The sequence below is a fragment of the Calidris pugnax genome, unplaced genomic scaffold (genome assembly GCF_001431845.1).
Source record: "Calidris pugnax isolate Ruff unplaced genomic scaffold, ASM143184v1 scaffold121, whole genome shotgun sequence".
Classification (NCBI taxonomy): Eukaryota; Metazoa; Chordata; class Aves; order Charadriiformes; family Scolopacidae; genus Calidris; species Calidris pugnax.
Window position 1 is genome coordinate 786,862 of NW_015090884.1, and position 23,816 is coordinate 810,677.

The following is a 23,816-nucleotide window of genomic DNA, read 5'->3' on the forward strand; positions in this document are numbered from 1 at the left end:
CTATCCCCATGCAAGGCAGCATGGTCACGCCAACCCTTGGTCATGGTGCCTCATCTCAGGATGAGCCTCTTCTCCTCCATGGGGTGTAGGACCAGAAACCCATGTAGGGTGAAATACAATCCTGGGGAATGTTCTCTGTGGGGTGACTCTGCAACAGCTCCAGAAACTGCTGTTAAGGCCTATACTCCTCAGCCTGTACCACCAGGAACATTCGAGTTGTGTTTGGAAAAGAAGATTAACTGGACCAAATGAGGTGGGTAATCAGGGTGAATCAGGATGATTTTGAGAATTTTGTTTATTTTACCTCCCTTGGTTAAATTAATAATCCAATCTCCAATTTGGGGCAAATGTTTCTAAAGCAGAGTGGAGTGGCTTCCCTTCACAGTTCCTTCTCCCTGCCCTGGGAGAACCTTGTTAAACCAGCTCCAAATGAAATTAAGTCCTCAGCTCATTGTATGTGTCAGTCACTATCTCCTGAGCTCATTACACATCAGCCACAATGGTGCTGTGTGTCTCGTAGGGCCCCTCAAGGTCTCTCAGGGAGCCTTCATGGGGCAGTGAGGACTGCTGGAGGGCTGGAGGAAGAGTTGGGCACCAGAATGGAACTCCCTCTGACTAAAAAATAGGGCAAACTGTGACATGACCAGATGGGATTTCCCAAAGGGAGGATTCCAGCAGGGTTTTAATACACATTTCCTCCAAACATCCTCTTCTTCGCAGGTGGTCAAGCCATGTGTGGAGCCACAAAGTCCCCACTTGCATTGACCTTGCTGCTTTGTTTTGCGAGGTGGTGAGTTCTACTTCTGCTAAAACCTTTACGTGTGCTTCATCATATAGCACTAATAACCTATCAGATAACATCCCCACCCCCAGAACTGAGGAACTTCATAGAATCACAGAATGATTTGGGTTGGAAGGGACTATAAATATCACCTAGCCCAACCGTCCCTGCCATGGGCAGGGAATTTGCACAGCTCAGGTTGGGAATGATGATGAGACAAACCCAATCAACACAAACACAAAGTCATCATGGAATTCCAACAAGAGAAAGCCCAGCTTATGCACACACCAGAAAAACCTGGCCCACTTGTCCAGGAGAGCTTGGCAGGGGGCTATCAGTGATCTCTCCCAGCAAAATCCTCCCCTAAAGGATAAATGGTTAACAAATCTGGACTAATTAATGGATCCGGCTGCTACCTGCAGAGCACTGTAGAGTCTGGTGCTCACATTCCGTCACAGATTTGATGAGGAATAGGCTGTTTTCAGCAAGAATCCTGGCTTGGATAGCTCTGATTAATATATCAGTTTTCACTTTGCTACTTATGTGCGTGGGGTTACCTCTGTGCGATGCGACAGGACAGCCACAGGGTCAGAAGCAGCAACAGATGCAGAAGCAGGGCTGGAAGTTGGAAGCAACTGCACGTTGGCCAGGTTTATCAGTTTGGGCTTGGTCAAAAGACCTGGGAGAGGTCTTTTTCAGCCAAGGTAGTAGGAAGGTTGCAAGACTTTGTACAAGGGTCTACAAGGGAACACACGAGTGGTTTGCTCCCAGACAGAAGATTCTGCCTCTCTAGGTTGCTGGTGCCTTGCATCCCTCCAGATCTGGAAAAATGGCAGTGATGCCATCTCCATCCTTACACCTGAGAGCTTTCTGCTTAGAGGGGCTGGAGAGAAGAGACAGCAGCTAGGAAGCAGTATGTCTTCCTACCCAAATTGTCAGAGCGGTCTGGGGTCCTCCTGACAAGACTGCACCATCCCAGCCACTCACATGCTTCCTGGGCCTGATGTTCATGCCCAGACCCCTCGATGGTGGGCACCAGCCCCGTGGGCACTAACCAGGCTCTCAGCCACACAATGAAACCTCAGGAGAGCCTCCTCTGCAGGAAGAGGGTATCACCACTGAAGTCATCATGGTTTCTCCTGCCTCAGCACCAGCATGAGGAGAAACACACCACTTCCCTTATTCCAACAAAACAGCCCCAAAATATGAGTGGAGCATCCTGCCAGCACAGCCTAGTGAGGCACTGAAAATACATGTTTTACTGCAGACAAGAAGCATTTTTTAGCTCAAAACAGACCCAGTCCCCATAGCCTGAAGAAGAAAGAGCTGAATATATTCTGTTTTTCTGCAGGCCAGCCTCTCCTGAGACTGTAACATCTTTGGGCCACAGACTCTCTCTTCACTGGTGTCTGTACAGAGTCTAGCACACAGGAGGATGTGACCTGGGCATCATGGGGAAGGAGGAGCAGGATTCACAGATGCTGTAGCCCTGATTGGGGCACTGAGTAATCACTCAGCCTGTGCTCAGCATCTTCAGCAGAAGAAAAAAATAAGGAAAAGAAGATAATTACATGTTTTACAGAGAAGCACCTTCTCACTAGAGAAGTTCAGAAAGATGTGCAGACCAGCATGACATTCAGACATACTTCAATGCCACCTTTTTCTGCCACCTCAAGCCAGTTTAGCTTTAGAGGTGCAGAGACATATTTGGATGTTTGCAGTACCATAAAGACAAAAGTAAAGGCAGAATATCATCATCAGGACACAAGGGGATGTTCTGCCATCACAGGGTGCTCAAGATTCCCATTGTCACAGTGGACATTTCTCAGCATCTCTGTGAAGCTGTAAAGTCTCTAAAGACCTTTTCAGTCTCTTTTCTTTGGTGTTCCAGACACATTTAGGTACTTATCATGTGTCCAGGACTGAGAAAGAAATAATCGGTTCAGCCTATCCACACCCTGTGGGTTCAGTGGGTTAAGGTGGACAGTAAAGTCTCTAAAGACCTTTTCAGTCTCTTTTCTTTGGTGTTCCAGACACATTTAGGTACTTATCATGTGTCCAGGACTGAGAAAGAAATAATCGGTTCAGCCTATCCACACCCTGTGGGTTCAGTGGGTTAAGGTGGATTGGATCGTACAAAATTAAGTAGGATGGTCTTAACACAGACATGGAGTTCCAACTAGGGTAATCACCAGGTTTTTCTCATTTGTAACATTCAAACCAAGCAACCAGAAGCAATTGGAAAGGCAAGAACAAGAAGAAATGTCACTGAGCTAGAAATGGTAGGAGTTACTCCTGCTGGCCCACTGCACCTTCTCCTCCCACTTTAAAGAGAACGCTGCATGGTCCACCAGGATGATTAGGCTCATCACTAGGTCTGCTGGGAAGATGGTGACCTGCTTTGGTGGAAATGCAGAAAGATGAATTACTTAATGTGAGTTAGAGAAGGAGAGAGAAGAATGTACCACCATCAATACGTTGGGGAAGGGTTCTGGACAAAGGACTGTCCTCCCATCTCTTTAGGACTGTAAAGTCACTAAAATGGGCCATGCCAATATGACATTCTGTTTCTCAACCTTTTTTTTTTTCTGAAATCTGAGAAAAATAATGCTTCTTGTTTGTTATTTTGTTATATGAAATGTCACTGGAGTGGTTTCCATGTGACCACTGAAAGTTGAGATCCCCTCACAGCAGGTTCTACATTGACATAAAGTGAAGAGACAGTCTGTCTCCTAAAGGATGTGCAGTCTGGAAAGTGCCTTCAGATGTGAAGTTGACTTGGGCTACATAACATTGTCGAGTATTGCTCTTTTGAACTATGCCCCCATTTCATAAAACTTACTGATCTTGATATATTTGGAAAAATCTTTTCTTGCCTTGGCTGTTCCAACCTTGCCTTAATGTCTAATAAATACGATCAATTATTACTCATTAGAAAACCTAAAAACACAAGGCTATATTATAAGAACAAATATGACATCAACAAAACTCATAGAAGTCTTCAGTATTATGTCTTCTATTTCCCTGTATCTCCTCTTGTTGTCCTCAGAGAAAAAGACTGAACTGGGCATTTCTGACAGATTTTGCACAACAATTCTCTCCTGGATTTAATCCCATTATATCCTAACTCAGGAAAGACTATTTATATTTTTTTTGGTGTGTGGCATTGCTACAGCTCTAGAGCAGGGCCCAAGGAGATGTTGCAATCCAAACGATTTACAATCATGATATGGAGGGGATAGAGTCCAGCTTTGGAATGAATTACTTTGGGTCATTTTGGGTCAGATGCCCCTCATTGGAATTCCAAGTCCAAGCACCCCGAGACACTGCAGAAGTAAGAAGGGTTGAAATTCAGCTCCATGCAAGGATTTGAATTTTGAAAGTCAGGTCCATCTCTAACATAATCCTCTGGCTATTGAAAGATTGTCATGGAAGTGTGAGCAGAGTCACAAAACTAACATCACAAAAACCTTTAGCACACAGTATGCTACCCTATGACCAAATATCTAGCAAGAAAGGTTTGGGAAGCCATCAGAACCAGTCAGGAGACGAGATGCAACAGAAAAGACCTAAAAAAGGTGCCAAGAGCCTGTTTGGAAGATCATGCCAAAGTTCAATATTAACTGTGTCTTTCAAGGCCTGGATTTGATCTTTCCCCTGAACATGACGTAACCCAGCTCTAAGAATGATGGCATTGCCAAGCAATCCAGAAATGCAATCCAGGAGTCTCTCTTTACACATGAACTGTTGGCTTCCTGCCCCAAAAAGGGCAAGACAGGGCCAGATTTGCAGTTGCATGGAGGAATAAAGCCCCATTGAAGCCAATAGCGGCACCATGATAAACAACAACTCAATCCCACAGATGGTCCATGTGATGTTAATTAAAATGATTCAAATATCAGGAAAAAAACCCAAAACATTGGATCGAGCTGGTTCTGATTTTATCCAAACCGAATTCCCATCATTACAAAGCTCTTCTGAGTCGAATGCTAGAAGTAAATGACACAGTCATTCATACACAGGCATCTATTCAACAAGCCATAAAAATGCTCTCCATCACATTGGTCACTTGAAGTGGATCCTCCATAGATAGTGCAGGAAAAGGTATAAACTGACAAGAGCAAAGCACAATCCTTGCCAAGGAGAGGTCAATATACAACAGAGGAACTCATGTATTCAGTTTACCTTTGGTGTGGGTGTGGGCGACTGGCCAAATGTGCTGGATGCATAGCCACAGAGAAACTACATGAAGCACAGGTAAAAAACAAAAACAAAAACAGAGACAGAGAAGAGCAAACAGTGAAAAGAAGGAATAACTGAAACGGGAGCCTGATATTGTTATTCTTGGAGGTCCGGCTGTTAAAATGTTTCACGAACAAAATGCATTAATTCTTAAATTTTTGTCTAACCCCCTCCTGGCTTTTCCCCTTCGTTTCCCTGTTCACTTCCCTGAAGCTGAGGGAACTACCACTGTCCAGCTTTTGCTTCTTGGAAACAGCTCTACAGAGTCACCAGCTGCCCCCACTCCTCTCCCTCACACATCCCTACTCTCTTTCCTGTGACCAGTGCTCTCAATGCACAGTGGGTTGGAAGATGACAGGGGAAAAAAAAACAATTCACAAAAATTCTAAATAAATCCCTCCCTTCCTTCCTAATTTTAATCCAACTGATCAGATTGTTTCTACAGAACTGAAATTTTTTGCAAAGATTTTTCCCTTCACTGGTTTCTATTCCCCGCTGCTCCTTCTACCTGTTCCTTGAGCAACCAGCGCTGTCAGACCGTACTGGCTGATTCCTCAGAGTGTTCAATTCCCACTGAATCCATCATTTCACCCGGCACAGCTCAAAGCACCATTTTGATTCAGCAAACACAAGCAGAGACCTCCTTTGTGATGGGCACGTATAAACCAGGCTGCACAGCCCCATGCACTCCAGCAACACCCAGTTCACCACACAGGTTCCACTGGGCACAAATACCAGGTCTTTCAGGGACCAAACAGTTACTACATTATTCAAATATACACTCTCAACTAGTTTTCATCTCTGATCTGTGGTGTTCTCAAGTTTCTGGCATATAAGGAACCCACTTCAAAGGCAGAATGCAAAGCAGATATGGACTTGCTTTTCGTTGACTCACAAAATCCCACAAACTCATCAATAAGCTCCTGAGGACCAAAGGTTGGAAGCTGTTGGGCAAAATGTCTCACTACTTGATTTAGTCCTCAGCAGATCAGTCATTTGTCTCTTTCAAAGGGAAGACGTTAGATTTGATTGACCTGGCCTGAGTGTCTCTGGAAGATTTCTCCACGGATTCTCTCACTGATGCTTGGGGGAAGGTGTGGACACTTCCAAGAAGTGCCTTTGCCCCAGCTCTTTGCTACATGCAGTCCATTCCCATGACCCATGCTCACCTGCTCCTTCTTTTGGGGAATGTGTTTTAGGAAAGGGGCTGCAAAGGGCATTGAATTTTGGTGGAAAGCAATGCTAAAGTCATCTCAGCCCCACGTTGGAACCTGCTCGTCTGAGCAGTTTTGTTTGAGTGGTGCTTAGGGGATTTGCACTCTCCCAGTTCACACTAACATTTCACAGGATTAGGGGAGCTGGTACGCTATGTTTGTTCCTCTTCCAGTTCCATGCTAGTCAGGTTACCTATCTCTCATTCAAATAAGAAAAGCAGAGCTCATTAAAGTATCAAAGCACAGGAAGCACCACTCGGGACAGATTCTGAAGGTGTTTAATGTAAAAAAACTGTAAAAGAAAAGGCTTATTTCAAAAAAAGTGCTCTGATGCTTTTAAAGGTCTCAGCTCTCATGTCCTAGACAATGCCTGGGTAGACATCTCAATTTTGCTGTCGTATCTTTTAAAGATGCTTGGTAGGTGTTCCCATGAAAAAGTCTGCATGGCTGTGTAAACCTAAGAGCTCCCTCTCTTCGATTCCCCAGAGCGCATCTCTTCTCTGCCCAAACAAGCAAGAAATTGCTTCCAAGGTGAACTGCAAAGCTTGCACTGAAAATAAAAGCAGTGAGTAACAAGCAATAAAAAGCAATGTAAACAGCAGCACTGATGCTCAGGGAGTTAGCACCTAGTTCAGCAGGAGTATCCACATCTGGGGATAGCTCTAAGACTACTGACTGGAGAGTCATGCCAATCGGTACCTGAACTGGGGCTGATAAATGTTATCTTGTTCCTAACGAAATCAAAAGGATATCAATCATTCATTTCAGCAGGAGCAAAACTGAGTGGCTGAGGGCTATGAACAAGGCTTGCAAAAATTAAAGAAATTTCCTGGGAATTTAAACTTTTCTTTCCCTTAGCAGGCAGAGGAATTCAGCACTTACATCTATTTGGCACTCCTGAAAGTCCCTAAGTCCCTTGGACCATCAGCAGCATCAGCTGGCTTTTGGAAACAGGACTCCCAACTTCTAAAAATCTTGGTTGCTTTCGAAAATTGTCTCCCAACCTCTGCAGTCCCATGGATTTGCCTAGGGAAAGACTGGGGGATTTGGCCATGGTGAACTACCTACCTGTGTAGACCTTCAGGTTCTGCAAGGCTGATATTTTAAAACAGTTGCTACTTTAATTTGGGGAACACGGGCGATGATGCCTTAGTAGGGAGATGTCGATGTTCAACTTACTCAAGAAAACATCATATATTTAGAACCATAGAATCATAGAATATTTTGGGTTGGAAGGGACCTTAAAGATCATCAAGTTCCATTCCCCCTGCCATGGGGAGGGACACCCTCCACTAGACCAGGTTGCTCAAAGCCCTGTCCAACCTGGCCTTGAACACCTCCAGTGATGGGTGAAATAGTCACTAATCTGAGCATTTAAGGTGGTATCCTAGTAATAAAGGCTCAAAAGGGATGGGAAGAGTTAAAGCAATAACTCTGCCATTCTCCAAATCTTCAGCTCACATGGTCTTCTCCCACACTGAGACTGGAGTAAGCACATGCCCTCTTGGAGGACTGGGATCTGGACTGGGGAGCTTTAAAGTCTGACTTTCATACTTGGTGCCCCCTCTCTTTACTGCTGTACATGACTGTTGGCTGGTCCCTCCAAGTCCTGCTGCCGTGCTTAATGGCCAACTAGATTGTCTCTTTGTTCTGCTCTGGTCTACAAGTATTTGGTTTTCATTTCTCACTCTGTGATACCCAGATCTGGACTATGCAACCAGAGGGGCTTGCTGGCTAGCTCTTTATCTCTCAGACTTCTACAATCACAAACCTTATTGTCCCCACCCCTTCACCATTAGGAGAGAAGCAATCACAGCACAAAATAATATTTGATTAATTGAATGCAGTGAACTGGGGATGTGAGTGTGGATGTACCCGTGACACTGCATGAACGCTTTCTGGTGGTTGTCTCACACTAACAGGTTGGAAGCACCCCAAACAGCAACAGAACAACACAACTGTCTGCAAATCTTCTGCCCCTTCCAGGAATAACCCCATGAAAAAAAGATCTTCTCTCGCCTGCATTACCATTGCCACATCTGCTTGGAAGATCTGCTTGATGAATTTGTTTTTTGAGGAATGCACCAGCTGAATGATGTCTCCATGCAGCGTGTCCCTGTTTTTCTCCAAGAAACCTAGAGGAATAATGGGACAACACATAGAGAGATGACACAGTGCAACATGGCCAGGATGTGACTTGTAAGCAACCTGTGGGTTGCTGGACTACTGGCAACTGGTCCTTGGGGAAGCAATGGGGATAATGAGTGGGCAGAGAAAGGGTGACCAAGAGAAAGAAGACAGAGACAAATCTTGAGATTGGATCAAGGATGCATGTGGGGAAAATCACTGCAATTCTGTCATGTGCATGCATGAGTGAAAGAGCATCAACATCTGCAGCTCATGGGCACCACTGAAGATGCAAGTCATTACAGCCAGGAAAGGAGAACATTGACACTGCTGTGGGCTACCATCTTTCTCTGCTCCAATTCAGCAGCAGCACACCTTCCCCAGAACGTCCCCTCACGCCTGCAGGGCCCCAGAAGCTGCCCCATACCTTTTGTTTCGTAGTATACAATTCCAGCAAAGTGGTTAATGCCAAACTGGGTTTCATAGTTGTTCTTCGGAGGGATATAGTTGGTGTTAAGCTTGTGCTGGGAGTTCAGCTTGTGCAACATGGTGGCATCTGTACCCTGTGCACGCAGGAAAAGACCTCACAATTAACCAGGGGTTTTCCCATTAAAATAATTTTCCAATCAATACTGCATTTCTTTTTTGTCTTGGGTGACAACGTGTATTTATTTTGAGAAAAGATGTGTTGGAGGGGATATCTCAAGTGCAGAAACGAAAGAAATGGATTAAATATCACCAATGTGTTGTGCTATATTCAAGATAGTGCTCCAAAGGGAGTATATTTAACAGTATTTTCTCTTAAAGTTCATCAAAGACTATTCTTGAGTCTCTTGCAGGCATATTCTTCCATCAGAAATATTAACTTATTTCAAGCACGGTTCACTGAATCACGGAATTGTCAGAGTTGGAAGGGACCTCTAGAGATCATCTGGTCCAACTCCCCTGCTAAAGCAGGACCGTCTAGAGCACATCACTCAGGACTGCATCCAGGTGGGTCTTGAAGATCTCCAGAGAAGGAGACTTGGTTGGGGTAGAAGAAAATGTGACAGAGCAATAAAATCTAAGGATAGGTAACCCAGTGGTGAATGTGAGTTTGGGGCTGATCAGCCCTCTCACAGGGCAAAGTGTAAAGGGGGTAAAAACAGGAGAGTCTCTGGCAGCAGAGCTGAGCCCAAAACACACCTTGGGGAACTTGCTCTCCTCGTCAATGAGGGAGATGATGTTCATGGGCTTGATGGCGATCATGTCCAAGGCATCCTGGTTATCAGTGAACTCGATGTGCTGCCAGTTGATGTTCTCCAGGTTGTACTCCTCCTGCTCTAGTTTGAAGACGTGGCGCACGAAGAACTGCTGCAGGTTCTCATTTGCAAAGTTAATGCAAAGCTGCTCAAAACTGTGGAGGGAAGGTCAAGGAAAGGCCACTTTAGATCCACCATGCTCTGTCTTTTTCCATCTTGATCTACCTTCTCAACCACTCGGTAAGGTTGCTGCTGGCTCAGAATTTCCTTATCGGTTCAGATCATCAGTTTTTCTCCCCCAGCCGATTAGTTGGAGGTTATCTTTTACGGCTATTATATGGCAAATACTTGAACAACTAAAGAAATATATTCTCTGCTGCAACATAAAAGTGGTAAGTTCTGATAATCTCTCATACAGAAAAAAAGCTTCAACCCCTCCTGTTCATCTCAGGAGAGCTGAAAGGACTGCAAGACCTTGAGCTTGGGGTTGTAAAGGAGGGTTAAGACCTGGTTCTCCTTTTGCCGGCTCCCTACCTGTTCACAGTGAAGTTCTCAAAGCCAAAGATGTCCAGGAGGCCGATGGATCTCCTGACACTTTTGAGTTCCTGGGAAGGAGGTCTGTAAATTGCAGCGTTGATCTTCTCTACGATCCACACGAAAAGCCGCCCATAAATTCCCTGCAACATCCCAAAGATGGAGCTCACTGACACATGTTGGCAGTTCACCCTGTTAGTCTGCAGCACCACTGAGATGGCACAGGGTCCCCTAAAGCATGGCCAGCAACTGGACAGTCCTTGAGGACACACTCACCAACATCTATGCCAGACTCTTGGCATGGTTTAAAGCTTCAAGAGCCATTGTCTAGGTCAGGAGAAGTGGGCCTGAAAGCCTAGATAAAAGACAACTGAAAGCAAAATCCCCAAATTTTTGATCTATGAGCTTACTCTGAAGCTCAACAGTCTTCTTCTTAGTTTCTAAACATCTCACTCTACAGATAAGCAGAGCTATGTTACACCGCTAGACAAGCCAAGGACATCTCTGCTGGACAAGGTGCTGACTTAAATGTTGCAGTACTGGCTGAACAGCCTGCTGATTTAATGAGGCAGCTGTTGATGCTTCAGTAATTCCAGAATTCCACGTTTTACAGTGTTACTTGCTTATTTTGTCTAAGCTACAGCAGTGCTACCAGGAGGGGAGCCTGATTTCAAGGCCCATCACCACTAGAGAAGTCACTGCCTGGATTTGCAGACCAGTTAGGTATCAAATCAGCTAGTTTGATCTACCAGTTCCCCACAGACAGAGTGGGGGGCCCAAATTGGCCAAAGTATGCTACTGGTGCTTGTTTTACAGCCTTACACGGGGCTGTAAACAGCATAGCAGTGACGCACACCCACCCCATCAACCTTCATCACTGCGAAGCCTCAGGCAATGCTCCCTCTAAGTGCTCTGATGGCTGCTGAACTTCTCTGTCCCTGTTCCTGTGACATTTGGCTTTATTTACTGCTGCAGACATGCCCAAATCCTGCAGATCAGGTGTGGGTATTACAGGTGTTGATAGAGCTGCTCATTTATAGCAGCTGAGGAACTAACATTGGGGCTTAAGCTGGGATGTTTTCCTGAAGTCAAGTTGAAGTCATTCCAGAATACTGGCCCTTTCCACAGGGCATCTTTGAGTATACACAGTCTCAAGTCCAGACTGCAAATACCTTGAAGACCAGGCTATCTGGACTCCTTCCATCTCAACTCTTTGTGCATAGAACATAATTTCAAGGCCATCTATCGATCTGAGCTCACATGGGCACCAAGTGAGGGGATTCTACTGTGCAGTGGATGCTCTGGTCTCAAAACTGGCAGATTTCTTCAGTTTATCAACAAAAGCAAAAAGGAATGCCCCAAGATTTACCTTTACAAAAGCGTCCCTCACATCCAGTGCTTGTTCCATGCTGAGAGGGGTCGATACGGTCTCCCCCCTGGTGATTATCGTCCGGCTGGTAAGGCAGTTCATCACGTCCTGAGGGTCAACCTGGCAAAGATACCACCACAAACAACTGTTGACTTTCAACACAAGGATTCCTTACAAGGGCCTGGGCTACTGGCCTGTATGTGGGTGGCCAGGGAGGAACAGTACCAGCCCCCCATGGCTGGAGGTAAGTGACTTGTCTTAGCTGTGCAGGGCAAATAGCTCAAATGATGTCACAAGCAATTTCAGAGAGAATAATTAACACTTTTATACAGTGTTTTACTATGGAAAGTGTTCTTGTGGCTTACTGTGAGATGTTAATGAGGCGTGGGGAGAGAAGATCAAAAAGCAAAGCCTGCAAACCTGTGTCCTACCAGTATGAATGTAGCTTTGCATTCCCCTGATCCCTTTTCATACTTCTGAGATCAAGCAAGGGAAATGTCCACCACTAAAGTACATGGGATCAGCCTGCAGACAGCTGTGGATCACACTCTGGGACCAGCAGTGCCCTTGGAGATGAGATGGTGTCCCTGAAGGAGCCCTGTTACCTGCTGGGGAGGCCACTGAAGAATGCTCCAGCCACTGCGTGGATGGTTTGAGTGACGCAAATACTTTGAAGACTAGACTATCTAGACTCCTTCCAACTCAACTCTTTGTGCATAGAACATAGTCTCAAAGCCATCTATTGATCTAAGCTCACAGGGGCTCAGATGAGATGAGATGGTGTGCCTGAAGGAGCCCTGTTACCTGCCAGGGAGGCCACTGAAGAATGCTCCAGCCACTGCGTGGATGGTTTGAGTGACGCAAATACTTTGAAGACTAGACTATCTAGACTCCTTCCAACTCAACTCTTTGTGCATAGAACATAGTCTCAAAGCCATCTATTGATCTAAGCTCACAGGGGCTCAGATGAGATGAGATGGTGTGCCTGAAGGAGCCCTGTTACCTGCCAGGGAGGCCACTGAAGAATGCTCCAGCCACTGCGTGGATGGTTTGGGTGAGGGTCATCTCGTCTCACTTCAGATAGAGTATAGATTACACCCCTCTTTCAGTTACTGCAATGAACTATTTTTATATCAATGAGGGAAACACTCCGTTTTAGGGACTGAGCTGTTTTGAATGTTCTCAAGGCCAGGCTGGATGGGGCTTTGAGCAACCTGCTCTAGTGGGAGGTGTCCCTGGCCATGGCAGGGGGGTTGGAACTCGATGATCTTTGAGGTCCCTTCCAACCCTAACCATTCTATGATTCTATGATTCTTTTTAGGATGATATGCCACCAAAGCATCTGTTTCTCACCACTGGTGTGAAGGGAAGCTCAGATGAAATGCAGACACCCACCTCCATGCCACCAGTGTTGGCCAAAGTACGGCTTACCCAGCCCTCTCCAGTCTCCTAGAGCTGGTGGTGCAAGAAGAGCCTGGCTCGGATGAAGCTTTGCCATGACACTGGGAATATGAGAAGAAGCCAGAAAGGGGACAAGCAGCACCACAGAACCACTGACCTCCAGCAACGTAGCTGCAGTGATTAGAGACGCCGACTGAACAACCTCGCAGGCATCCAGGTTGTCATAGGTTCGAGCTGGGGGGAGAAAGGCAGAAGGAAAGCAGTCAGCAAGGGACACAGCTCTGCAGAACTTAGATGGGGTGAGGGAAAGGGCCTTTCTCCACTGCCTCCCTGGGATGGCCAGGCAAAATACAGCCTTGAGAAGGGAGAGAAAAGTTCATGCAGCTGCTGGAGAACCACTGCTGGCTGCAAAGGACTTGTACTCTGCTCTGCCAGCCACCGTAAACGACCAAGGGGGTAAAAACATTTCTAGCATGTAAATGCTTTAGGTTTCTGTCTTCCAAAAAGGCTTTTAAAATCACTGTGTCGTTTCTGACAGCAAGGCAGTTTGGTACCCTTACAGAAGCATTTCCAGTCACACAGGCACTTGTCAAATGCTCCATGAGTCTCTCCTTGCAAAACCTGAGTCTAGTGAATGGCCTGTGGCCATATTCAACCTCCCTACGTTCAGGAAAGGTGAATGCCAATGAGAATCTGGCAGCCCTGCAGAGTGGGCAGATGGACTTATTCCTCCCTTCTTGTCCTAACACGACACGATAAGCACCGGAGTCCCTGGCATGGCACCATGGTAGGTGGTCTGGATACAGCCCTCCATCCCTAAGTTGGCTCCCTCTCACCATGCAGAATAAGGAGAAATGAGATAGACCACGTCCCTGTATTTTGCCCTTTTACCTTCATATTGCAGGTTCCCCATGTGCAGGATGGCAGCCAGCAGCTTGGAGATCTCCCAGTTCTCCGTGTCAGTGAACATAAGGACCTTCATTGCGGAGCGGATGTTGGCGTACTCCTTGCTATCATCTCTGCCATCACAGGTTGTGCAGTTACCCTGGGGAGGCAAAGAGGTCACACAGGGCATGGAATAAGGTGAGACCACATCTGGAGTACTGGGTCCAGTTCTTGGCTCCCCAGTTCCAGAAGGACAGGGAACTGCTGGAGGGAGTCCAGCAGAGGGCTACGAAGATGATCAAGGGACTGGACCACGTCTCTTATGAGGAAAGGCTGAAAGGCCTGGGTCTGTTTAGCCTGGAGAAGACTGAGAGGGACCTCATCCATGCTTATCTAAAGGGCGGGTGTCAACAGGATGGGGTCAGACTCTTTTCAGTGAAGCCTGGTGACAGGACAAGAGGCAACAGACACAAGCTGGAACACATGGAATCCCATCTGAACATTAGGAAAAACTTTACTTTGAGGGTGCCACGGCCCTGGAAGAGGCTACCCAGAGAGGGTGTGGAGTCTCCTTCTCTGGAGATATTCAAAGCCCTCCTGGATGGGTTCCTGTCCAACATGCTCTGGATTTGGTCTTTGGCAAGGAGCTGCACTAGATGATCTGCAAAAGTCCCTTCCAACTCCTACCATTCTGTGATTCTGTAAACCTGAGTGTAACCCTAGGGCTTCCCTCTAAACCAGCAGCCATGATGTTTAAGGGATGAATAAGCAAAAGATGATGTTGAACCAGCGGGTCTGGCTCTGCCCTTTGGTGTATACTACGATTCAGTGATCTGTCTTGTGACCTGCATTTACCCTGCTGTCCCCAGCTACCCTGTGTCTGGCTGCAATCAGTAGAAGAGAAAAATGTTCCCTGAGGTGGGGACACTGAGTTGGAAGGACACACGCTGGAGGCTCCCACTGATCCAGCTAGAAAGCTGGGGCTCAGCCCTGCTGAAGATGGGCCAGTCTTAATTACAGCTGCTTCTACCATCTCCTCTGGATTGCAACACTGGTATATAGGGAGTGGGGCTGGAGATCGCTGGCTGTCAGACATGTGGGGTAGAGACAACTCAGCACTGTATGCTGCTGAGAATGTGCCATCCAGCCATGCACTCCTCCTTGTCCATCACTGCTGTAAGAGCATCAGGTCACATAGAATCATAGAATGGTTTGGGTTGGAAGGAACATTAAAGATCATCCAGTTCCAAGCCCCTGCCATGGGCAGGGACACCTCCCACCAGACCAGGTTGCTCAAAGCCCCATCCAGCCTGGCCTTGAACCCCTCCAGGGATGGGGCACTCACAGCTTCTCTGGGAAACCTGCGCCAGAGTCTCACCACCCTCACAGCAAAGAATTTCTTCCTAATATCTCATCTAATTCTCCCATCTTTCTGTTTAACACTGTTCCACCTCATCCTGTCACTCAAATCCCTGACAAAGAGTCCATCCCCATCTCTCCTGTAGCCCTTTTAGGGACTGGAAGGGGCTCTAAGGTCTCCCTGGATCCTTCTCTTCTCCAGGTTGAACAACCCCAACTCTCTCAGCCTGTCCTCAAAGGAGAGGGGCTCCAGCCCTCGGAGCATCTTTGTGGTCTTCTGCTGGCCCTGCTCCAACAGGTCCATGTCTCTCCTGTGCTGAGGCCCCAGAGCTGGAGGCAGCACTGGGTGGGGGGTGTCTCCCCAGAGCGGAGCAGAGAGGTAGAATCCCTCCCTCACCCTGCTGGCCACGCTGCTGGATGCGGGGGGTTTTCTGGGCTGCCAGCACACACTGCTGGCTAATTTTGAGCTTCTCATCAACCAGTACACCCAAGTTCTTCTCCTCAGGAATGCTCTCAATCCAAAATCCTTCTTATTTCCAAATATATCTAACACCCTTGTTATTTCCAAACAAGTGGTCTGGGCACCAAACCACCAAAACCATCTAAGCTTGTGTCCTGCTCCACAGGAAGGGTAGAAATAACCTGTCTTATACACAAGGGCTAAGGGTTTGCACTAAGGCTGTAAGGCTTGCGGTGGTGGCACAAAGGAGTCCCATCAACCTTGTGACTAAGACTTAGGAAGGTCATAACCCATAAAGTATCTCTTGGATGTGCAGGAAGCACCTGTCATCTCTCTCTCTTGCTAAGAAGCTCTCACCACCTCACCCCACCAAACCTCTGCTTTGCTGCCCTCTCACCATAGCAAGGTAGTTGTAGTCTGTGGCTTTCCCAAGACCCAGCTTCTTCTTCTGCTCCATTGTCATTCCTCTCAGCATGCAGTAAAACACGTGGTAATTCCTCTCATCCTGGGCCTGCAGTAGAAGAGCAAGAGTTAGCTCTGTGAGGAGAAACTGCACTGCAAAGGTCAACTGACCAGGTGCCCTCTCCATGCCTTGCAGATATGTCACCTTACCTGCCTGCAGACCCGGGACTTCTCCAGCAGGTACTGCTCAATCTTTGCAAAGCAACCTGTGGGTTGCTGGACTACTGGCAACTGGTCCTTGGGGAAGCAATGGGGATAATGAGTGGGCAGAGAAAGGGTGACCAAGAGAAAGAAGACAGAGACAAATCTTGAGATTGGATCAAGGATGCATGTGGGGAAAATCACTGCAATTCTGTCATGTGCATGCATGAGTGAAAGAGCATCAACATCTGCAGCTCATGGGCACCACTGAAGATGCAAGTCATTACAGCCAGGAAAGGAGAACATTGACACTGCTGTGGGCTACCATCTTTCTCTGCTCCAATTCAGCAGCAGCACACCTTCCCCAGAACGTCCCCTCACGCCTGCAGGGCCCCAGAAGCTGCCCCATACCTTTTGTTTCGTAGTATACAATTCCAGCAAAGTGGTTAATGCCAAACTGGGTTTCATAGTTGTTCTTCGGAGGGATATAGTTGGTGTTAAGCTTGTGCTGGGAGTTCAGCTTGTGCAACATGGTGGCATCTGTACCCTGTGCACGCAGGAAAAGACCTCACAATTAACCAGGGGTTTTCCCATTAAAATAATTTTCCAATCAATACTGCATTTCTTTTTTGTCTTGGGTGACAACGTGTATTTATTTTGAGAAAAGATGTGTTGGAGGGGATATCTCAAGTGCAGAAACGAAAGAAATGGATTAAATATCACCAATGTGTTGTGCTATATTCAAGATAGTGCTCCAAAGGGAGTATATTTAACAGTATTTTCTCTTAAAGTTCATCAAAGACTATTCTTGAGTCTCTTGCAGGCATATTCTTCCATCAGAAATATTAACTTATTTCAAGCACGGTTCACTGAATCACGGAATTGTCAGAGTTGGAAGGGACCTCTAGAGATCATCTGGTCCAACTCCCCTGCTAAAGCAGGACCGTCTAGAGCACATCACTCAGGACTGCATCCAGGTGGGTCTTGAAGATCTCCAGAGAAGGAGACTTGGTTGGGGTAGAAGAAAATGTGACAGAGCAATAAAATCTAAGGATAGGTAACCCAGTGGTGAATGTGAGTTTGGGGCTGATCAGCCCTCTCACAGGGCAAAGTGTAAAGGGGGTAAAAACAGGAGAGTCTCTGGCAGCAGAGCTGAGCCCAAAACACACCTTGGGGAACTTGCTCTCCTCGTCAATGAGGGAGATGATGTTCATGGGCTTGATGGCGATCATGTCCAAGGCATCCTGGTTATCAGTGAACTCGATGTGCTGCCAGTTGATGTTCTCCAGGTTGTACTCCTCCTGCTCTAGTTTGAAGACGTGGCGCACGAAGAACTGCTGCAGGTTCTCATTTGCAAAGTTAATGCAAAGCTGCTCAAAACTGTGGAGGGAAGGTCAAGGAAAGGCCACTTTAGATCCACCATGCTCTGTCTTTTTCCATCTTGATCTACCTTCTCAACCACTCGGTAAGGTTGCTGCTGGCTCAGAATTTCCTTATCGGTTCAGATCATCAGTTTTTCTCCCCCAGCCGATTAGTTGGAGGTTATCTTTTACGGCTATTATATGGCAAATACTTGAACAACTAAAGAAATATATTCTCTGCTGCAACATAAAAGTGGTAAGTTCTGATAATCTCTCATACAGAAAAAAAGCTTCAACCCCTCCTGTTCATCTCAGGAGAGCTGAAAGGACTGCAAGACCTTGAGCTTGGGGTTGTAAAGGAGGGTTAAGACCTGGTTCTCCTTTTGCCGGCTCCCTACCTGTTCACAGTGAAGTTCTCAAAGCCAAAGATGTCCAGGAGGCCGATGGATCTCCTGACACTTTTGAGTTCCTGGGAAGGAGGTCTGTAAATTGCAGCGTTGATCTTCTCTACGATCCACACGAAAAGCCGCCCATAAATTCCCTGCAACATCCCAAAGATGGAGCTCACTGACACATGTTGGCAGTTCACCCTGTTAGTCTGCAGCACCACTGAGATGGCACAGGGTCCCCTAAAGCATGGCCAGCAACTGGACAGTCCTTGAGGACACACTCACCAACATCTATGCCAGACTCTTGGCATGGTTTAAAGCTTCAAGAGCCATTGTCTAGGTCAGGAGAAGTGGGCCTGAAAGCCTAGATAAAAGACAACTGAAAGCAAAATCCCTAAATTTTTGATCTATGAGCTTACTCTGAAGCTCAACAGTCTTCTTCTTAGTTTCTAAACATCTCACTCTACAGATAAGCAGAGCTATGTTACACCGCTAGACAAGCCAAGGACATCTCTGCTGGACAAGGTGCTGACTTAAATGTTGCAGTACTGGCTGAACAGCCTGCTGATTTAATGAGGCAGCTGTTGATGCTTCAGTAATTCCAGAATTCCACGTTTTACAGTGTTACTTGCTTATTTTGTCTAAGCTACAGCAGTGCTACCAGGAGGGGAGCCTGATTTCAAGGCCCATCACCACTAGAGAAGTCACTGCCTGGATTTGCAGACCAGTTAGGTATCAAATCAGCTAGTTTGATCTACCAGTTCCCCACAGACAGAGTGGGGGGCCCAAATTGGCCAAAGTATGCTACTGGTGCTTGTTTTACAGCCTTACACGGGGCTGTAAACAGCATAGCAGTGACGCACACCCACCCCATCAACCTTCATCACTGCGAAGCCTCAGGCAATGCTCCCTCTAAGTGCTCTGATGGCTGCTGAACTTCTCTGTCCCTGTTCCTGTGACATTTGGCTTTATTTACTGCTGCAGACATGCCCAAATCCTGCAGATCAGGTGTGGGTATTACAGGTGTTGATAGAGCTGCTCATTTATAGCAGCTGAGGAACTAACGTTGGGGCTTAAGCTGGGATGTTTTCCTGAAGTCAAGTTGAAGTCATTCCAGAATACTGGCCCTTTCCACAGGGCATCTTTGAGTATACACAGTCTCAAGTCCAGACTGCAAATACCTTGAAGACCAGGCTATCTGGACTCCTTCCATCTCAACTCTTTGTGCATAGAACATAATTTCAAGGCCATCTATCGATCTGAGCTCACATGGGCACCAAGTGAGGGGATTCTACTGTGCAGTGGATGCTCTGGTCTCAAAACTGGCAGATTTCTTCAGTTTATCAACAAAAGCAAAAAGGAATGCCCCAAGATTTACCTTTACAAAAGCGTCCCTCACATCCAGTGCTTGTTCCATGCTGAGAGGGGTCGATACGGTCTCCCCCCTGGTGATTATCGTCCGGCTGGTAAGGCAGTTCATCACGTCCTGAGGGTCAACCTGGCAAAGATACCACCACAAACAACTGTTGACTTTCAACACAAGGATTCCTTACAAGGGCCTGGGCTACTGGCCTGTATGTGGGTGGCCAGGGAGGAACAGTACCAGCCCCCCATGGCTGGAGGTAAGTGACTTGTCTTAGCTGTGCAGGGCAAATAGCTCAAATGATGTCACAAGCAATTTCAGAGAGAATAATTAACACTTTTATACAGTGTTTTACTATGGAAAGTGTTCTTGTGGCTTACTGTGAGATGTTAATGAGGCGTGGGGAGAGAAGATCAAAAAGCAAAGCCTGCAAACCTGTGTCCTACCAGTATGAATGTAGCTTTGCATTCCCCTGATCCCTTTTCATACTTCTGAGATCAAGCAAGGGAAATGTCCACCACTAAAGTACATGGGATCAGCCTGCAGACAGCTGTGGATCACACTCTGGGATCAGCAGTGCCCTTGGAGATGAGATGGTGTCCCTGAAGGAGCCCTGTTACCTGCTGGGGAGGCCACTGAAGAATGCTCCAGCCACTGCGTGGATGGTTTGAGTGACGCAAATACTTTGAAGACTAGACTATCTAGACTCCTTCCAACTCAACTCTTTGTGCATAGAACATAGTCTCAAAGCCATCTATTGATCTAAGCTCACAGGGGCTCAGATGAGATGAGATGGTGTGCCTGAAGGAGCCCTGTTACCTGCCAGGGAGGCCACTGAAGAATGCTCCAGCCACTGCGTGGATGGTTTGGGTGAGGGTCATCTCGTCTCACTTCAGATAGAGTATAGATTACACCCCTCTTTCAGTTACTGCAATGAACTATTTTTATATCAATGAGGGAAACACTCCGTTTTAGGGACTGAGCTGTTTTGAATGTTCTCAAGGCCAGGCTGGATGGGGCTTTGAGCAACCTGCTCTAGTGGGAGGTGTCCCTGGCCATGGCAGGGGGGTTGGAACTCGATGATCTTTGAGGTCCCTTCCAACCCTAACCATTCTATGATTCTATGATTCTTTTTAGGATGATATGCCACCAAAGCATCTGTTTCTCACCACTGGTGTGAAGGGAAGCTCAGATGAAATGCAGACACCCACCTCCATGCCGCCAGTGCTGGGCAAAGTACGGCTTACCCAGCCCTCTCCTTACTCCAGCCTCCTAGAGCTGGTGGTGCAAGAGGAGCCTGTCTCAGATGAAGCTTTGCCATGACACTGGGAATATGAGAAGAAGCCAGAAAGGGGACAAGCAGCACCACAGAACCACTGACCTCCAGCAACGTAGCTGCAGTGATTAGAGACGCCGACTGAACAACCTCGCAGGCATCCAGGTTGTCATAGGTTCGAGCTGGGGGGAGAAAGGCAGAAGGAAAGCAGTCAGCAAGGGACACAGCTCTGCAGAACTTAGATGGGGTGAGGGAAAGGGCCTTTCTCCACTGCCTCCCTGGGATGGCCAGGCAAAATACAGCCTTGAGAAGGGAGAGAAAAGTTCATGCAGCTGCTGGAGAACCACTGCTGGCTGCAAAGGACTTGTACTCTGCTCTGCCAGCCACCGTAAACGACCAAGGGGGTAAAAACATTTCTAGCATGTAAATGCTTTAGGTTTCTGTCTTCCAAAAAGGCTTTTAAAATCACTGTGTCGTTTCTGACAGCAAGGCAGTTTGGTACCCTTACAGAAGCATTTCCAGTCACACAGGCACTTGTCAAATGCTCCATGAGTCTCTCCTTGCAAAACCTGAGTCTAGTGAATGGCCTGTGGCCATATTCAACCTCCCTACGTTCAGGAAAGGTGAATGCCAATGAGAATCTGGCAGCCCTGCAGAGTGGGCAGATGGACTTATTCCTCCCTTCTTGTCCTAACACGACACGATAAGCACCGGAGTCCCTGGCATGGCACCATGGTAGGTGGTCTGGATACAGCCCTCCATCCCTAAGTTGGCTCCCTCTCACCATGCAGAATAAGGAGAAATGAGATAGACCACGTCCCTGTATTTTGCCCTTTTACCTTCATATTGCAGGTTCCCCATGTGCAGGATGGCAGCCAGCAGCTTGGAGATCTCCCAGTTCTCCGTGTCAGTGAACATAAGGACCTTCATTGCGGAGCGGATGTTGGCGTACTCCTTGCTATCATCTCTGCCATCACAGGTTGTGCAGTTACCCTGGGGAGGCAAAGAGGTCACACAGGGCATGGAATAAGGTGAGACCACATCTGGAGTACTGGGTCCAGTTCTTGGCTCCCCAGTTCCAGAAGGACAGGGAACTGCTGGAGGGAGTCCAGCAGAGGGCTACGAAGATGATCAAGGGACTGGACCACGTCTCTTATGAGGAAAGGCTGAAAGGCCTGGGTCTGTTTAGCCTGGAGAAGACTGAGAGGGACCTCATCCATGCTTATCTAAAGGGCGGGTGTCAACAGGATGGGGTCAGACTCTTTTCAGTGAAGCCTGGTGACAGGACAAGAGGCAACAGACACAAGCTGGAACACATGGAATCCCATCTGAACATTAGGAAAAACTTTACTTTGAGGGTGCCACGGCCCTGGAAGAGGCTACCCAGAGAGGGTGTGGAGTCTCCTTCTCTGGAGATATTCAAAGCCCTCCTGGATGGGTTCCTGTCCAACATGCTCTGGATTTGGTCTTTGGCAAGGAGCTGCACTAGATGATCTGCAAAAGTCCCTTCCAACTCCTACCATTCTGTGATTCTGTAAACCTGAGTGTAACCCTAGGGCTTCCCTCTAAACCAGCAGCCATGATGTTTAAGGGATGAATAAGCAAAAGATGATGTTGAACCAGCGGGTCTGGCTCTGCCCTTTGGTGTATACTACGATTCAGTGATCTGTCTTGTGACCTGCATTTACCCTGCTGTCCCCAGCTACCCTGTGTCTGGCTGCAATCAGTAGAAGAGAAAAATGTTCCCTGAGGTGGGGACACTGAGTTGGAAGGACACACGCTGGAGGCTCCCACTGATCCAGCTAGAAAGCTGGGGCTCAGCCCTGCTGAAGATGGGCCAGTCTTAATTACAGCTGCTTCTACCATCTCCTCTGGATTGCAACACTGGTATATAGGGAGTGGGGCTGGAGATTGCTGGCTGTCAGACATGTGGGGTAGAGACAACTCAGCACTGTATGCTGCTGAGAATGTGCCATCCAGCCATGCACTCCTCCTTGTCCATCACTGCTGTAAGAGCATCAGGTCACATAGAATCATAGAATGGTTTGGGTTGGAAGGAACATTAAAGATCATCCAGTTCCAAGCCCCTGCCATGGGCAGGGACACCTCCCACCAGACCAGGTTGCTCAAAGCCCCATCCAGCCTGGCCTTGAACCCCTCCAGGGATGGGGCACTCACAGCTTCTCTGGGAAACCTGCGCCAGAGTCTCACCACCCTCACAGCAAAGAATTTCTTCCTAATATCTCATCTAATTCTCCCATCTTTCTGTTTAACACTGTTCCACCTCATCCTGTCACTCAAATCCCTGACAAAGAGTCCATCCCCATCTCTCCTGTAGCCCTTTTAGGGACTGGAAGGGGCTCTAAGGGTTCCCTGGATCCTTCTCTTCTCCAGGTTGAACAACCCCAACTCTCTCAGCCTGTCCTCAAAGGAGAGGGGCTCCAGCCCTCGGAGCATCTTTGTGGTCTTCTGCTGGCCCTGCTCCAACAGGTCCATGTCTCTCCTGTGCTGAGGCCCCAGCGCTGGAGGCAGCACCGGGTGGGGGGTGTCTCCCCAGAGCGGAGCAGAGAGGTAGAATCCCTCCCTCACCCTGCTGGCCACGCTGCTGGATGCGGGGGGTTTTCTGGGCTGCCAGCACACACTGCTGGCTAATTTTGAGCTTCTCATCAACCAGTACACCCAAGTTCTTCTCCTCAGGAATGCTCTCAATCCAAAATCCTTCTTATTTCCAAATATATCTAACACCCTTGTTATTTCCAAACAAGTGGTCTGGGCACCAAACCACCAAAACCATCTAAGCTTGTGTCCTGCTCCACAGGAAGGGTAGAAATAACCTGTCTTATACACAAGGGCTAAGGGTTTGCACTAAGGCTGTAAGGCTTGCGGTGGTGGCACAAAGGAGTCCCATCAACCTTGTGACTAAGACTTAGGAAGGTCATAACCCATAAAGTATCTCTTGGATGTGCAGGAAGCACCTGTCATCTCTCTCTCTTGCTAAGAAGCTCTCACCACCTCACCCCACCAAACCTCTGCTTTGCTGCCCTCTCACCATAGCAAGGTAGTTGTAGTCTGTGGCTTTCCCAAGACCCAGCTTCTTCTTCTGCTCCATTGTCATTCCTCTCAGCATGCAGTAAAACACGTGGTAATTCCTCTCATCCTGGGCCTGCAGTAGAAGAGCAAGAGTTAGCTCTGTGAGGAGAAACTGCACTGC

At 47.5% G+C, this 23,816-nt stretch overlaps 1 protein-coding gene across 1 annotated transcript in view; it reads right to left on the reverse strand.

Moving 5' to 3' along the window:
- The window catches only part of MYO7A (myosin VIIA), a 141,298-nt gene that overhangs the window by 47,738 nt on the left and 69,744 nt on the right, over nucleotides 1-23,816 (reverse strand). Inside the window, exons 9-17 of the mRNA XM_014947114.1 lie at nucleotides 23,655-23,768; nucleotides 21,445-21,598; nucleotides 20,711-20,787; nucleotides 19,345-19,464; nucleotides 17,976-18,118; nucleotides 17,386-17,596; nucleotides 16,628-16,763; nucleotides 8,266-8,372; nucleotides 4,967-5,023 (exon numbers count right to left, since the gene is read on the reverse strand). Coding sequence (XP_014802600.1) covers nucleotides 4,967-5,023; nucleotides 8,266-8,372; nucleotides 16,628-16,763; nucleotides 17,386-17,596; nucleotides 17,976-18,118; nucleotides 19,345-19,464; nucleotides 20,711-20,787; nucleotides 21,445-21,598; nucleotides 23,655-23,768 — 1,119 coding nt within the window. The remainder of the gene's footprint in view (nucleotides 1-4,966; nucleotides 5,024-8,265; nucleotides 8,373-16,627; nucleotides 16,764-17,385; nucleotides 17,597-17,975; nucleotides 18,119-19,344; nucleotides 19,465-20,710; nucleotides 20,788-21,444; nucleotides 21,599-23,654; nucleotides 23,769-23,816) is intronic.